This window comes from Tympanuchus pallidicinctus, unplaced genomic scaffold, assembly GCF_026119805.1.
Source record: "Tympanuchus pallidicinctus isolate F22 unplaced genomic scaffold, pur_lepc_1.0 scaffold24, whole genome shotgun sequence".
In the NCBI taxonomy this organism is placed as follows: Eukaryota; Metazoa; Chordata; class Aves; order Galliformes; family Phasianidae; genus Tympanuchus; species Tympanuchus pallidicinctus.
Genome location: NW_026294741.1, coordinates 9,659,948 through 9,675,435, shown reverse-complemented (window position 1 = coordinate 9,675,435; position 15,488 = coordinate 9,659,948). Strand labels below are relative to the sequence as shown.

Here is a 15,488-nt window from a genome sequence, read left to right as displayed (position 1 = left end):
CGTGCCCTCTGACCTTTCCTGATACCAAGATCAGGCTGTAGTTCCTCAGACAATTGAGAAATTGGCCCACCTGGACCAAATGTTGTTCAACAAGCAAAAGTGCAAGGTGCTGTACCAGGGCAATGGCAGGTATGTGTTCAGAAGGAGGAAGAACTCCTTGAGAGCAGCCCTGCAGAAAGGACTTGGGGTTCTGGAACAGGGAAAGCTGACCTGAGCCAGCAGCGTGCAGCCCGGAGAGCCGCCAGCAGCCTGGGCTGCATCGGCAGAGGGGTGGCAGCGGGCAGGGAGGGGACTGTCCCCCTCTGCTCTGCCCTCGTGAGGCCCCACCTGGAGTCCTGCGTCCAGGCCCGGGGCCCCCAGCACGAGAAAGACGTGGGGCTGTTGGAGCGGGTCCAGAGGAGGGCACGAGGTGCTCAGAGGGCTGGGGCACCTCTGCTGTGGAGCCGGGCCGAGGAGCTGGGGGTGTTCTGCCTGCAGAAGAGAGGAGAGCTCACTGTGGCCTTCCAGTATAAAGGGAATTTGTATGTAGGAGAGAAGATTGACTTTATATGTGGTCTCATAGTGATGAGACAAGGGGGAGTGGCTTTAAGTTAGAAGAGGAGAGATTTAGGTTAGAGGCACTGGTTCTCTGCCTAGAGCTGCGAGTTCTCCATCTCTGGAGGTACGTAAGCCATGAATGTGGTATGGCAGCTGGCAGGGGACAACCAGATCATGGCAGGGATTGGGACTGGCTGTGCTCTTAAGGTTCCTTCCACACCATTCTAAAGTTCTGTGAAATGGTTGAAATGCTTTTCTTAATTTAATGAACGTGCTTTAGGATGTAATAATGTTTTCTTGAAGAATTGCTCATCTTCGTGTTTCTGTAAGTGCTAGTATTGTGGGCTTTAGCAAAGTAATTCTGGATTGCTTTTCTCTGCCAAATGCACTGTTGGTAGAAGTGTTGATTGGAAGTACTTAACTGAAGGTAGGTTAGTTCTTATGAAATAAAGTATGTCTGAGAAGAAGCACGAATAAGAATTTGAGCTTGTGCTTTTTTTTTCCAGACAAGCGGAAGAGCACAGCCGCTGATGGCAGAATGAGTGCACTTCACAGGTCTGCATGTGCTGCAGACCTCCCTGCAGAGACCACTGCACCCAAGCAAGGACAGAACTTATGGTAATACATGCTTTATAGCTGCAAAATACTCAAAGCATAAAGATCAAGGAAACTGTACAGAGAAGTCACTCAATGGGTCCTACTGTGTACATAGTCCTCTTTCAGTATTTAACTGCTGAATTAGTTTATAGGCCTGCCAGACCTCTGTAACTGATATTACTAACAGTGAATAGTGAATGGCAGCTGATCCAAGAGACTGTAGAAATACTCTGTTTAATTTAATTAAACTTAAAGCCAATCTAAATTAACACTTTTTTGTTGTATCAATTTTACCTATTTTATAATCAGGAAAATTCTTATTTGAAAAGATTCACTGTGTCTTTTGTTGTTTTTAATTCTGCTTTCAGTATTGGCAAGCTGTATTTTGAACAAGAATCTGTGGGAGCAGACTTACCTGGTTGTCTAGGTTTTTGTTCATGGCTCGTCTTAACAGGCCTGAACTGTGGCTCATGGAGTCCTTCAGATGAAACAGCCTCTGTATAGCTGTACATATTGCTGTCTTTGGAGCCATATGTGTAGGCTGCTCATTCTTCTATCACGTAAGACATGCAGAGCAGTCCCCCAGCTCCTTCTTTCTTTCTAGGTTTCACAGCAAGTTGGGAGACTGCATTTGTTCTCCTATAACGCCATTATGTGGAATTGTGTTTTTTGTTGCTATTGATGATTGTTAGAGCTTAGCAAAATATTTTTACATGTGGACAGGCAGTTATCCCTTTAATACTTCCTAATGCCAAGCTGTAGCCACCAACGTGTCTTCAAAATGAATCAATTGCATGTGAACAGTCTACCTTTGAGCATGTTTGACCTGCTCCACTGACTGGTTCTATTAGTGTCTTTAAAGAAAGTCTGTGTCAAGTGTTGCATTGGATGGTAAGGAGAAGTTAGCACTGTCCCCACGACAGAAGAAAAAATGGCCCCGCCTGTACCTACCAAATTACTTGTGAAGGACTGTGGTAATCCATAACCTTGAAAACTCACAAAGTACTGATGCCTGCAGCTCCTTTTATAAGCAGTGTCTTTTTCCCCCAGTTCTCTCCTGCTGACAAGTGGGATTTCTCCATCTTTGCCAAATATCACTAGTTTGTGATTTGAGCTCCAAAGTGTAGTTCTGCTGCTGCAGGTCAGAAATCCTTTACCAAAGGTCTTCCTCCTCTCCCATCAAGAACTGCTGAGGAGGCTGACATTTGTGGACATCTTCGTAATTCTCTTCCCTTGCCTTTCATTGTTAGAGGGCTGTAGGAGAAAGCGAGGATTCCCCTGTGTATCTTCACTCTGTCTAGTATTGCAGTGGGAGATCTCCACCTCTTTTCCAGTCTAAATCATTGCACATCTTGTTACGTGGCCAAAGTTCAGGAAATAAGTTATTCCTAGAGCATGGGTGCTAAATAAGAGGTTGTGGATTGTATGATTCACAAGAAAGTTCGCTCAGCTCTTCCTTAACTGCCTCTTTTACTACTACTTCATTCAGCAGGGGTGGAAATACATGTTCCAGTAGAAGGACAAATTATGAAAGAAAAGCCATAGCTTAAGCTACTAGTGCACACTGCTATGAATTCAAGGTAATACAGAGCCAAATCAGATGAGCTATGTAATACAGAACCCCTGTGAGTTGTAATTCTAGGCTGAGTTTGAAAAAGCACAGCATTTCAGACAGCACTGCTGAATTTCTCAATCAGGCTGGCAATTTTTGCTGATGTGCTGAGAGGATCGCCAGCTTACAAGGCTTAAAAGTGCTTTATGGAGTCAGGAGAGGCAGCTTTATGAACCAGGTGTTGTCTCGGGACAGAGTTATATTCTACTTTTGAAGAGCAGCTTTGTAAAAAGTGACAAGAATACTGAATCTAAGCATACTATGGTGTTTGAAAAAAGAGAACAAAGTAATTAAGAATCTTAGTTTAAAAAACAAACAAACAGACAACAAACCTTAAATTGGCACCCAGAAACCTAAAATGCTTTCAGAAACTTTCAAAGAGATCATGAAATCATGGAGTCGTTAAGGTTGGAAGGGACAGTAGTCCAACCCAACCCAGCCATGCCCACAGTCACTCAGAGCCACATCTCCACAGTTCAAGAGCGCCTCCAGGGATGGTGACTCCTTCACCTCTCTTCTGGAGAAGAAACTATTCCTGATATCCAGCCTGAATGTCCCCTGGTACAACTGGCCTTTCTACACCCAGGCAGATCAATTCTTCCTCCCAGCTTGGTGTCATTTGAGAACCTCCTGAGGGTGCACTCAATCCTCTCCTCCCATCGTCACTGAAGGTATTAAACAGATGTGGTTCCAGTACCAATCCCTGGGGAGCGCCCTGGTGATGGCCGCCAGCTGGACGGACCCCCACCCAGCACTGCTCAGAGCCTGGCCCTCAGCTGTGTTTTACCCAGCAAAGTGCACATCTATCCCAGTCCCGGGACAGACGTGAGACAAAGCCTTCACTAAATTCTGGGTGGTTATGTCCAGCCATACCCTCATCCACCAGGTGGATCACCTTCATAGAAGGATTGTTTAGTTTCCATGCTAGGTAATGCCTCTTACCTTTAGGAAAGAAAGTTTTTAGGAAACTAGGGGGGAAAAAAACAACAGCAGTAAGGAAACATTCTCAATATGGCTCATTTCAGGATGAGGATTTTATTAAAAGTAAGAAGGCATGCGTAATAACTGCGGTTGAGTCTAATGAAAGAAATGAAAAGGAGCTTAAACTGAAGTACAGACCAAGGACAAAACAGTTCTCAGTCGGGAGCAATCTTGTTTCACAAGATCTGTTGTTACAGGGCCTGGCAGGAGCTGAAGTGCCTTAAGTTGAGAAGGAAGCTTTTCTCATGAGAGAATAATTGGCTGGGAAGCAAATTACAGAAATATTGTAATGTGTCTGTGTTCAGCAGGGTGATAGCAAGTAATGTTAGTGGAGAAGTCTCCTTAAAGTGCATTTTATTTTGATGCAGAAACAGGGGACCAAAAAATTAAACTAGGAAATGGCAGTTGTTGTTGTTGTTCAAATAGAGAGGAAAGAACTACTTCAGATGTGCTGATATCCCCGACTCACTGCTCCTGGCTGCTGTGGATCTTCTCGTTTGTGCCTGTGCAGCAGTTGGAGAAGCCACTGACAGAGGAGTTTGTTGATGACTGCTAAGCACAGGCATTCTTGTCCTGGCACTCAAGAAGGTTATGAAAGAGCAAATGCTGAAATCTGAGGGGCAGGTTTAAGAACTGTCTCTGTATGCCTGCTCTGCTCTTCTGCCACTCAGAAATAAGATGCTGGGCTAGATGACTTTTTTTGTCTGACTCTTCTGTTATATAACGTCTTTGATTTCTGTCCTATCTGATGGATGCTAGGAAGCACTGTTAAGAATTGTAGCATTTGCAGATTTTTTTATTTTTTTGTTTTTTTACTGAATGAAGATATCTTGCCTGTGTGCACTGGTCTCACAACCAGGTTGGTAGCAAGCAGTGAAGGTGGATGGTCTGAACCAGATTTACACCTTCATGCCCTTAATTGAGCAGAGGGTACAATGGCAGTTTGCTAAAGAGCACATAATCACTTCAGACTGAATTTTTTTCTGCACTGGCTGCATGAATTTCTCCCGACAGGACCACCAAAAGCCGTTTCTACAGAGAAACAGTAAGCGCCCTCCACTGAAAGACTTTCTTTGAAGCTCTAGAACTGCAGAGAGCCTTTCTGACAGCTATCACTACAAAAGGGAAAGCAAAGGCAACCTGAGATCTGTTACTTGAAGGGACAGCAGCAACTGCGATTTCCCTCTAGGAAATCCATATTCACAGAATCACAGAATCACCCGGGTTGGAAGGGACCTCAAGGATCATGTAGTTCCAGCCCCCCTGCCTAGCAGGGCCACCAAACGATCACGTTCAGATCATTCAGATATTCCTGTTACAGCATTTTGCTTTCTGGCCATCGCCATTGATCTCTCCTTTCTCGAGGACTCTCATGAGTTTAGATGGTACAGAACTGTCTCCTCCTTGACTGCTTTTTCTTATTGTCCTTGCATACCCTGAAAGGCCTTGAAACTGCACTGAAGTCCTTGGACATCGGTACTCCCGTATTGTTTGCATGCTATAGCTCATAATGTTGGCATGTGGTGTATAGAAAGTTTCATTTCTTTGTGTTCTGCTGCATCTTCTGCCTCTTTCCTGGTAGTGCATCTAAAATGAAATTAAGAGTAGCCTCACACTGCACATATAGCAAGGTAAAGCTACAGCTGTTCTTCATTTAGGTCTTTGAAATCAGTACCGGATTAACTCCTTGATGTGTTGTTTTTCACAGTCTTGCTCCTTTTCTCCTTGAGAATGGGAATTTATGGGACAATAGTAAGGGAAGAAATAGAATCCGTAATTCCCCAAGAGCTACAGGAACAGTACCTCATGGAAGTGGTTTTTGCTTTTGGAGTACTTTGCCCTGCAAAAGAAGAGGGCCTGCTCTCTGATCCTAGAAGTGGTGAAGCTGAATATCAGTTTCAAACCATAAAGGTCTATTTCAAATCATAAATGCATGGATGTTTGCCACTCTTCTGCCAGGAAAAGACAGAAGAACCGCACTCACTGATGTTGATGCCTATTAAAATCTCCGTTTAAAGATTCCGGGCATTATGGTCCTTGAGAAAGTCTTGTGTCCATGCTTTAGTGCTTTGTGTGATACATGTGCACCTGTCTTTCTGACAAGAACCATGGGTTAATTGAAACCTTTCTAGTAGTACATTAGTGCACAATAGACTTTTCACTTATCCTGCTCAGGAATCCCAAGTGTGTATACAGACTGGGAGGAGCAAACCTTGAGAGCAGCCTTGCAGAGAAGGGCCTGGGGGTTCTAGTGGATGAAAAGCCAGCAGTGTGCTCTTGCAGCTTGGAAAGCAGGTGGTGTCCTGGGTTCCATCAGCAGAGGGGTGGCCAGCAGGGACAGGAAGGTGACTGTCCCTCTGTACTCTGCCTTCATGAGGCCCAATCTGGGGTACTGCATCCAGACCTGGAGCCCCCAGTACAAGAAAGACAGAGCTGTTAGTGTTGGAGAGGGTCCAGAGGGAGCCACAAAGATGATCAGGGGACTGGAGCAGCTCCCGTGCAAAGGCAGGATAAGGGAGCTGGACTTGTTCAGCCTGCAGAAAAGAAGGCTGCGGGGTGACCTCACTGCAGCCTTTCAGTATAAACAGGAGGGGAATCAACTCTTTGAAAGGATAGATAACAGCAGGATGATGGGGAATGGTTTAAAGTTGAAGGAGGGAGCTTCTTTACGGAGAGAGTGGTGAGGTGCTGGAACAGCTGCCCAGAGAGGCTGTGGATGCCCCGTCCTTGGAGGGGTTCAGGACCAGGTTGGATGGGGCCCTGGGCTGGTATAAATGGGGAGGTTGATGCCCTGCCTGTAGCAGGGGGTTGGAGCTTGATGATCCTTGAGGTCCTTCTGACCCAAGCCATTCTATGATTCTATGAAAGCAGTTGCATTTTAAAAATAGTGGCATCTCTGCAGAGTAACTCCCATTGTTCTTCATCTATTAGGAATACACCATGGTATGGCGGGTCCCCTCAGCAGACAATTTGAGTTAACCATGCGTGGGTGCTGACAGACTCCATTCTCACGCCTATATTCTACAGATGGAGTTTCCCTGTTTCTACCAACCCTCCAGAGCAGGTACTGATCCTGGGCTCCTCTAGATGTTGTCCTCCTGATTTCCTCATTCCGTAGTCTGCAGTCCAGGTTTTATACCTTTCTTTCTGTCCCTTGCAGCATGAGAACAAGTGGGAATATTCAACCCAAGTGCATGTGAACAGCTCCTTTTGAGTGAATACTTGTATCACGTTCCCTCTGTTACAACTGCTGACCAGCCTGCTGGCTTGTGCTGCCAGATGTGTAAGGAGAGAATCCTGGCTGTTATTTAGGCCTTTAGCCTAGACAGGTTACCCCATTTGTGGTCAGTTTGAAGGCCTCCATCTGGTCTTGGTTCTCCCACGGGCATCATTTCCATTACTTCAGATTGTGTGATTGTGTATAAGTTCTATGTCAAGCTACATGAATGGCACCAGTTACTTTCCCTTCCTACTTACTAAGAATCACAAGATCATGGACCTGTTGTCTCCTCATTTAAAATATCTGCCCTCTTTGTAGTGTCCAGGCTCCCAGCCTTGTGAGCCCTAGTTGGAGGTGCAGGTGGTTCCTTTGGGGGTAGGGAGTGCATGGAGCTGGTTTGGGAAGCAGGAGCTGTAACTGCACATAGCAGTACGGTGTCACTGACCACAGGTGTGTCTTTGATGTGTTTATATTGTGTGCATTTGAGTTCAAGCTGATGTAAAACATCCTACTCCTAGAAGTCCTAGTTCTTACTCATTTGGAGGATTGAGAAAACTTGAGTTTGTCTGTTGCAGGTACTCTCCTTTCCCTGTTTCCTTTTCAGCAGGAACAAACTTGTGCTAGTTTAGCCCACAGGTTTCCAGCCTTTTGGCTTGCCTGAGCCACAATTAGTGAAGAGGAATTGTCTAGGGCCACATCTACAAAGGTAGCTCTTGAACAAGTGCCTCTTAACTAGTTTCCCTGGAAACTGCAACAGATGCAGAGAACACAAGAATACTATTCAATAGAGCAAATTCTCAGGCACAGAACACTCTTTTTCATTGTAGTCACCACTAGCTATGTATTTTCACCAGCAGTGAGCAAGAGCCTGCATGCTGCACTCGTAACAACCTGCACTGGTGGAGCTGTGACCCACTGCACTGTCACCACTGCTGAAATGCACCACCCTCCTCTCTCAGCGCTTGCATCCATGGTTGGTGTCCATCAGCGTTCAGCAAGTGCCCATGTTTGTCAGTGGTGCCACTTTTCCCTTGTGGAGGAGTTCAGTGACAAACCTGTGCTTCATATGCGCTTCCATGTTGGATGCTGTTCTGTCAGGTGTGACGGGGCAGTGGTGGGAAGGATCAACCTCTGCTGCTGTGCCACCAACAGCTTCTGACACTGTGGGCCAACACCATAAAACAGAAGGCACTACCTTCAAACAGCCCTCATAAAATATATGATACTGTTAATGTATACAAGTAACAAAACTTATTTTAGTTTTTAATATATTGAATATATAAAAAAGACAAAACACAGGCCCTGTTTCTGGGAAACTAACTTATCTTTGTGGTTTGATGAAAGTAGCTGCAATTCCCTGAGCTCTCAAGGTGTTCATCAGAGGTTGTGGATGAAGTTTTACTCTTCCTGTTCTTCATCATTCAAAACAGCACAAATGTTCGTACTGCCAGAAAGCAGAGAACAAGGAGCCATTGTGAAGTGAGGGATGTTTCTCTGGTAAGAGAGGGCTTATAGAAGTCTGGCAAAGAGGCATGATCAAATTTTTGATTACAGTTCTATACATTCCATTTGAAAATTTGCAAGTCGTGTTTTTACGTCGACTGAAAATGGAGTCACAAATAATCCTGGAAGTTGGCGATTTGTTGGCGATCTTGAGACAGGTTTCAAATTCCTTTATCAAAACGCCCAGCACGGCTGCGGGTTGTTCTCTGTTCACAGGACCATGTTATCTGAAGTGGCAAAATCCATAAACTTATCTGTCATAACTTGAGTCAGCACTGCACCATGCCCTGCCCATGCCCACTTCCAGGGGCAGTAGTGCACTGGTGTTTGCTTGGTGCCCAGTGACAGTTGCACCACAGTGAAGCAATGGCCTGCATGCAGCCCATGGGCGCACGTGCCTGGATGGCCCCACCTGCCTTCCTCACAAGGATGTTCCCTGCTTTCTCATTCTGGCTGGCAGCCTGCGTTCTTTCCCCAGACGGTGTAGTTGTAGACTCCCAGTGCTTTATGTTAACTGTTTCCAGTGGCCTTTCGTTTCTAGCAGAGAGGAAAACTGTGCAGGAAATTCCCCTCTTAGTTGCGTAGCTTTGGAGGAAAACTGGGAAAGCTGGGGTAGAAATATCTTCTCAGATATTTCCCAAATGAATCCCATGTAAGCAGCAGTGATTTAATGCTGTTTTATCACAACCTAGGCAACCTTCTTAACACACTGTGTAATAGTGCTCTTTGGGTATCTGCAGGATCTTCGTGCCATTCCCATGCTGTGACAAGCTCTTTCTTCTGAAACATGGTTTAGGATCAGTCCAAAGGTTTACCCCAAGGTTTTGGCAGCAAGTTGATGCTAAATAATCTCGAGGAATGTCTCTATTTAGCACAATTCCAGTAGACTTAGAAATGCCAGACTTTGTAATGATCTGTCTGTAGACCTTCAATGAATGTAGGAATGCTGATCACGTCATTCACCACAAGTGGCATCTGCAAGAAAAAGGCAGGATTTGTGTTGTTTGACATTGTTTGACATATGGTTATTATGGGATTGTGTGAATGTCCGTTGGGTCATGTGACCAGCCCTTCATTGCTTCAGAAGTGCCTGTGCCAGGCTCCAGTGGGTGAGGGATGTTTGGAGCTGCTCTGTCCTGTTCCTTGCAGGCAGAGTGTGCAGAAATGGTGGCCAGAAGATCTGATCTGTGTGTGCAAAGCGAGGATGCCCTTCAGTGTTGGGGTGTACTGAAGCAGATGATTGGCAAGGGACCATTTTTCTTCTGTTTTTAAACAATTCTGTTTATTAGCGTAATCAGTTTAATAAAGCAATGCAGGTTGTCAGGCTGTTCCCCTAACATAAGCATACTAGCGCTGTGAAATACTTTTTTTCCAGATGAGATACTTAGTAAGGATTTCTCCCAGGATAAGAACCCATTGCAGATACTGATATTCCAGGAGATCGAACAGCACCCTTCTCTAGCTGTAAGTTGGTTCATCTGAGCTTGTGCCCAAGAAGAAAACTTAGATCTCAGGTCTTCTCTGTGACTGGCGAGGATCACGTGATGGTGATCACTTTGTGCTTGTTTCCATTTAAGATTTTGCTGATCCTTCAGTTCCCTTTTGTAAGGAGCAATCATCCGGTAGCTACGTGTTTGTATTTTATTTTTTGTAAGCCCAGGTCTGCCAGTGCTCGCACCAGTACGTGGTTCAGGAGATGAGGCACGGAGCCATCACAGGAAAGAACAAAAAGAAAAAGAAAGGTGCAGGTTTTCAGGATATCAGAAAGCTTAGTTTGACCATACAGCCCTGCATCATGACCAGCAGTGTGGTTGCACTCTGCAGTTGCTGAAAGTGCCTGTTTAGAGAACTGTGCAGAAGTTTTGCCCTTTTAGATTCAGCTAACTGCAGGCTACCATTGCTCTCTTGAAGGACTTTGTGAGCAGAGAGCTGATGAGAGCAGAAAGCTGATGAATGTGATTCCCAGATACTATATTTAATCTTTCAGGTTAATGCAAGCTTCTTAGAAGGGAGATCTTCTGCACTTGTGGAGGGCATGGCTTTCCATCTCAAATCTGTTGCATCAGCTATCGTGGTGTAAACTGGAACATACTCTTTTTGATCTAGGGGCTGTGGGGCTTAATGAAATCAGTTGAAGGCTCTACAGAAAGAATGATTAAATTGCCATGCTATGCAGTGCATAACATGTTAATCTTTTCTAGTGCATCAAAAATGACATTCAGATTGCTTAAGCTAACTGCAATTCAGTGAATCTAATCCCTAGGACAGATTACTAAATTCAAATGCCAGTGTTTTAATAAACTTAGTGGGAGGAGACATCTATAAATTAGTTTTGTGTTTATTTTGTTTTTGTTCTTCTTACCCTGAAATGGGCTACATTTGGGGACCTTGAAATGAGGCCAGTCTTACAGAAAAGCTGGTATAAGCATTCTGCCTAAGTTTTTCACCTCGTCCCTGGGGTTGGGATGTAGATTAATTGTCATTGCTGTCTACTAATTCTTGTGAAGTGCTTAAGAAAAGGAGCTGCTGCTGCAGAGATGGATTAGCTGATGTTGGTGAATGTTGTATCTTCCAGGTTTCTCTGTGACAGTCAGAAGGACTTGGATGAGCTGATAGACTGCCTGCATCCACAAGGAGTAAGAGAGAGCCAGCTAAAGGAGCGCTTGGAGAAAAAGTGAGCCTGCTATTTCCCTGTGTCTCTTCTCAGCTTCACAGCACATCCTCACCATAGCAAGCTTTTCCATTCCTGTGGCAACGTTCAGCACTTGGCTTTGATTGTGCCTGTGCAGGGGCAGATAACAAGAATGAGAAATTGTTCTTTTGTAGACAGTAACTACAAGTATTACTCAATAAGTAATGCTCAAAATCAGGAGGAGGTTCAGTCTTAAAGGTGCTCCTCGCAGCTTGCAAAGGCAGAGCTGTTCCATCCACAGAGGCAGAGCTTTGCTTGCTTTAAAGCATCCTTCAAGGAGCGTTCCGTACTGGTGGAGCATGTGGCTGTTATTGGAAGCTGTTGTTGCCCAGCACACTGACAACTCACAGGGCACTGGTCTGCGTGCATTCAAAGGCTTTTCTTGATTTTCTAGGTATCAGGACATCACACATTCTATGCACTTGGCTCGGAAACAGAACTTGGGCCTCAAATCCTGTGATGGCAACCAGGAACTGCTGAACTACCTCCGAAGTGATCTCATTGAGGTTGCAACTCGGCTGCAGAAAGGAGGGTTGGGATACGTTGATGTGACACCGGAATTTGAAGCAAGAGTGAGTGGAAAGTCAAAGTAGTGCTAAGAAAGACAGACCCGTTGACACTGACTCTAAGGTCTTGACTCTTTGGGTCGGGAAAATCAGATCTGTTGCATACGCATTCTTTGTTAACTAGTATTTCAAGACTACACAACTGCTAACTTGAGGTTGATTTGGTGTAGGGGAGCTGTAGCTTTGAGGGTAAATGTCCTGCACAACTGTGCAGCTGTCCTGTTTTCTTCAGTTGTTGGAGGGGCTTCTTTATGGAACTTCAGTGGAGCTCTTTTTGGCTCCTTTTTAGCTTCTGTGTCAGAGCCAGAATGTATTGCTGAGACAGCAGTTTTCTTTTTTTTGGTGATTTTTCATAAATTCAGACCACATTAGACTTGGAGTAATGTTTGTGCCCCACATCTAGGAGCTAAAGGTCGTTCTGTTCAGGGGTGTATCTGCTCAGTGAGCTGAATATGGCAGTGTTCTGGCTAGTTCAGCCTTGCTCATGTGAGAATTTCTGGTGCGCTGTACCTCCTTAGGAGTTGATAAGCTTACCTGATATGGGTAGAGTACACACGCTTGAGACTGGTGCGTGCACCTACCAAAGGATGACGTTGTCTTGGAATGCTTAGTAACCTGTTAAACTGCATCCTCAGTCAGAACAGAGACCTCTCTGTACATATGCAATCGTAAGTGTTAAGAGAGTGATGGGAAACATCAAATGGAAGAACTTTTTCTTTTCTGCCCTGAAGCATCTTGCTTTTTTTTCCTTTTTTGAACCGACATGAGCATTCATGTGCTATGCATGCTCATCAGCCACGTGTGAGCTCCAGCAGAAGCAGCAGCAACATGCTGATCCCATAACCGAGTGTGGGACTTGGTGCATGGTAACACTGCATTAAGTATCACAGATATCCATTGCCAGGACAGAACCTCTCTAAACAGTGCAAAGAGTGATGTCCAACTGATGTGATTGTGTACTCTTCCTAACAGGTATACTCACTGGAGAGCCTAAAGGATTTTGGAGAGTGTGTGATTGCACTCCAAGCTGGTGTTATTAAGAAGTTTCTGCAAGGTTTCATGGCCCCTAAGCAGAAGAGAAGGAAACATCAAGGAGAGGACTACATTGCCAAGGCTGAGGAGGTAGATGAAGAAAAGAAAATGGCAGAAGAAGCTAAGGTATTGTTTACCCCAGGGCTCTTTTTAGTCCTGTACTGCCTTTGAACCCCGAGTTACATTAAATTTCGTCTGGCAGAAAATCCTGTGCAGTTTCTCCCTATTGCAAGTTTAGGGCGCAGTGAGTTTGTTGTTTATGGGCCCAGATATTCCCTGGTTACTCTGAAGTGTAAAGGTTTAGCTGAATAAAAGTCCTTCTGTATAGCTGCAGTTGCAGTATTCTCTCTGTAGACAGGAAAAGAGTCAAGTTGGGTATCTGACTTCCTTTGCAAAATTCCTCACCTGTGTATAAAAACACATGAATAAAAATGCATTACACAGCATTTCAGGGAACTTGTTGAGTTGTATCCATCAGAGAGAACAGGTGGGGTCTTATTGCCTTCGACCCACAAAGAAAAAGAGAGCCTTGCTGAGGTTCTGGTGAGTATAAGGCAGCGAGGTTCAGGTAAATATCAGAGTTATGCATATTATTCAGGAAGATGGAAGACTTGTTATGGATAGAAATGCCCACAGCAACACAGGCTGGGCTACACACAGCTTGTCTGGAAAACCAGGTGGAAGAGCTGGGTGAGTCTACAGGTGTAGCCTCCCAAAAGGCATGGAGGGAAGCTGCAGGGGATTTGGTAGATTCTTCAGGCAGTTGCCCTGAACCAGCATTTCATACTGTGAGGATGTTGGTTGTTTTCCTGAGCCGAATGGGACATTGGTGACGTGGGATTTTTTTTCTCTTTTTCCTCTCCCTTCAAAATGAAATGATTTGCCCTGTTTGGTCACTGTCTTCGGTAGAAGTGACAAGACCAGCATTGGAGCAGCAGGTGCATTTGACATTTCCAGACTAGAAAAGTAATAGATGTTCAACTCATTATGTTTGTGTTTTTGTTCTTGTTTTGAAACCTCTTATCAGCGTGTGCTGAGCCCTTGGGTCTTTGTTATGCGTGGCATTGCCATGATAAGAGGATGTTTGGGTAGTCACTAGAAATTTTTCAGTCTTCAGTGTGCTGAAGTATCTAAATTTTGTTAGCTTTGCTGAATCTTCCAGTCTGCAGTGCAGTGGGAATGGAAAGCTCCTTTTTTCTCAAAGCTCTCAGCAGAATGTAGCTGTAGAAATCAGTTTCTCTGGGACAGAAAGGACGTGGATCACGGCGTTTCGCATATCTTCAGCAGCACCACGTTGTGCTGTCGTGTTTTAAAGCTGTAGTTGGAAGTCACTCCTGCAGGATGTGCATCCAGGGCAAACAAAGACTTACTGCAATATCTAAACTGATGTAGCAGTGAGCTCTGTATTGGAGCCCCAGCCATTTCTCTGCTCACGCTACAGCTATGTTAGACATGAAACCTGAGCTCTTAGTTGCCTGAAAAGTGAGTCATTTTGATCCTGATTAGTTTTGGCACTCTACCCATAGAGCTTTGCTCCCTTGATGACATGGCGAGGCCAGGCTTCCGTAGCATTGCTTCACCCTCACAGTTGCAGAGTTTTCAACTACATCAGCTCAGTTAGATGTGCCTATATGGCTGAAACATCCTGATTAGTGCTTTCGTCCTCCGGAAACCAGCTGGAACAGCAGTACTTCTGAATGCTGCAGGATTTAAATTCAAAATGGCAATTAATTTTTGCAGTATTGCCCAGTTTCTCCAACGTGGCTGCATACCTCATTACACAGCTGGGCCCTGTAGTGCCATGAGCACAGGTGTCCTTATCGTCACCCTGAGCAGGTGGCGCTGCAGGTCTCCCTCTGGTGCTCTGGTTTTGGTGTCTCTGGAGCAGTAATGCAGTGCAGTGCCTTCTTTACCTTAGCTGCTCGTGGTCATACAGTGAATATTGAACTCTTTGGATTTATTTTTGTGTTCTTACATAGACTTTGAAAAGCAGATCTCAAGCTGGAGTCTTTAGAGGGGTAGCTGCATTGAGAGTATATATCAGGGAAAATACAATGTAGCTGAACTGGAAAAACACACTTGGTGTGCTTGAAGGCTACAGCAGAGAAATTGTGGCCCATTCTGCCTCGTCTTCCCTGTGAGAAGCAAGTTGGGGCTCAATAAGGTATCCATCTGCTGGCCTAACTGTCTGCACCAAAGGCTCCTCCTGGCTCAGCTCCCCAGTTAGAGAGGCACTGCTGAGTGGTAGAAGAGGGCAGTGCAGACCTGGCTTGTGACTGCTTCTGAAAAACTGTATTTTGCCTGTGTGTTTACACCTGTGTTCCCACGTGGGGAGGCAGTAGCACTGGAGCTGGCAGCACGAGGTGCAGCACAGCTGTCTGAGCACAGATCGGCTGCCCGCCCCTGTGCTTGCTGCTCAGGGTGGCTGTGAGGGGCTGGGTGGGGAGCAGCTCTCACTGGAGTACCCTGATGAGGGCAGACAGCATCCCAGAGTCACAGTCAGAGAGTTATGGTTGCAGAGGTGTTTATGGTGGAAAGGCATTTCTGTCATCTTAGGATACCAGACAAGAGTTTCTTAAGTGCAGGTTTGTCATCTTTCCCAAAGCAGGAATTTTCTGTTACTCTGCAGTTGAAACGTGACTGAGGCTGCCTCTGGCAGTGGATCTGTGGGGCTTTTTTTGTTTTCCCTGCTAGAATGCTGCCTTCCCAGTGGGAGGGTACTTGACTTCCTTCAGTCTCCGTTTTTGC

At 45.3% G+C, this 15,488-nt stretch overlaps 1 protein-coding gene across 2 annotated transcripts in view; it reads left to right on the top strand.

Annotated features, from left to right (window-relative positions):
- BAZ1B (bromodomain adjacent to zinc finger domain 1B) overlaps nucleotides 1-15,488 on the top strand; it is a 52,030-nt gene that overhangs the window by 24,625 nt on the left and 11,917 nt on the right. For both annotated transcript variants that reach the window (XM_052688630.1, XM_052688631.1), the window contains exons 10-13: nucleotides 1,044-1,155; nucleotides 11,026-11,124; nucleotides 11,537-11,714; nucleotides 12,681-12,866. In XM_052688630.1, coding sequence (XP_052544590.1) covers nucleotides 1,044-1,155; nucleotides 11,026-11,124; nucleotides 11,537-11,714; nucleotides 12,681-12,866 — 575 coding nt within the window. The remainder of the gene's footprint in view (nucleotides 1-1,043; nucleotides 1,156-11,025; nucleotides 11,125-11,536; nucleotides 11,715-12,680; nucleotides 12,867-15,488) is intronic.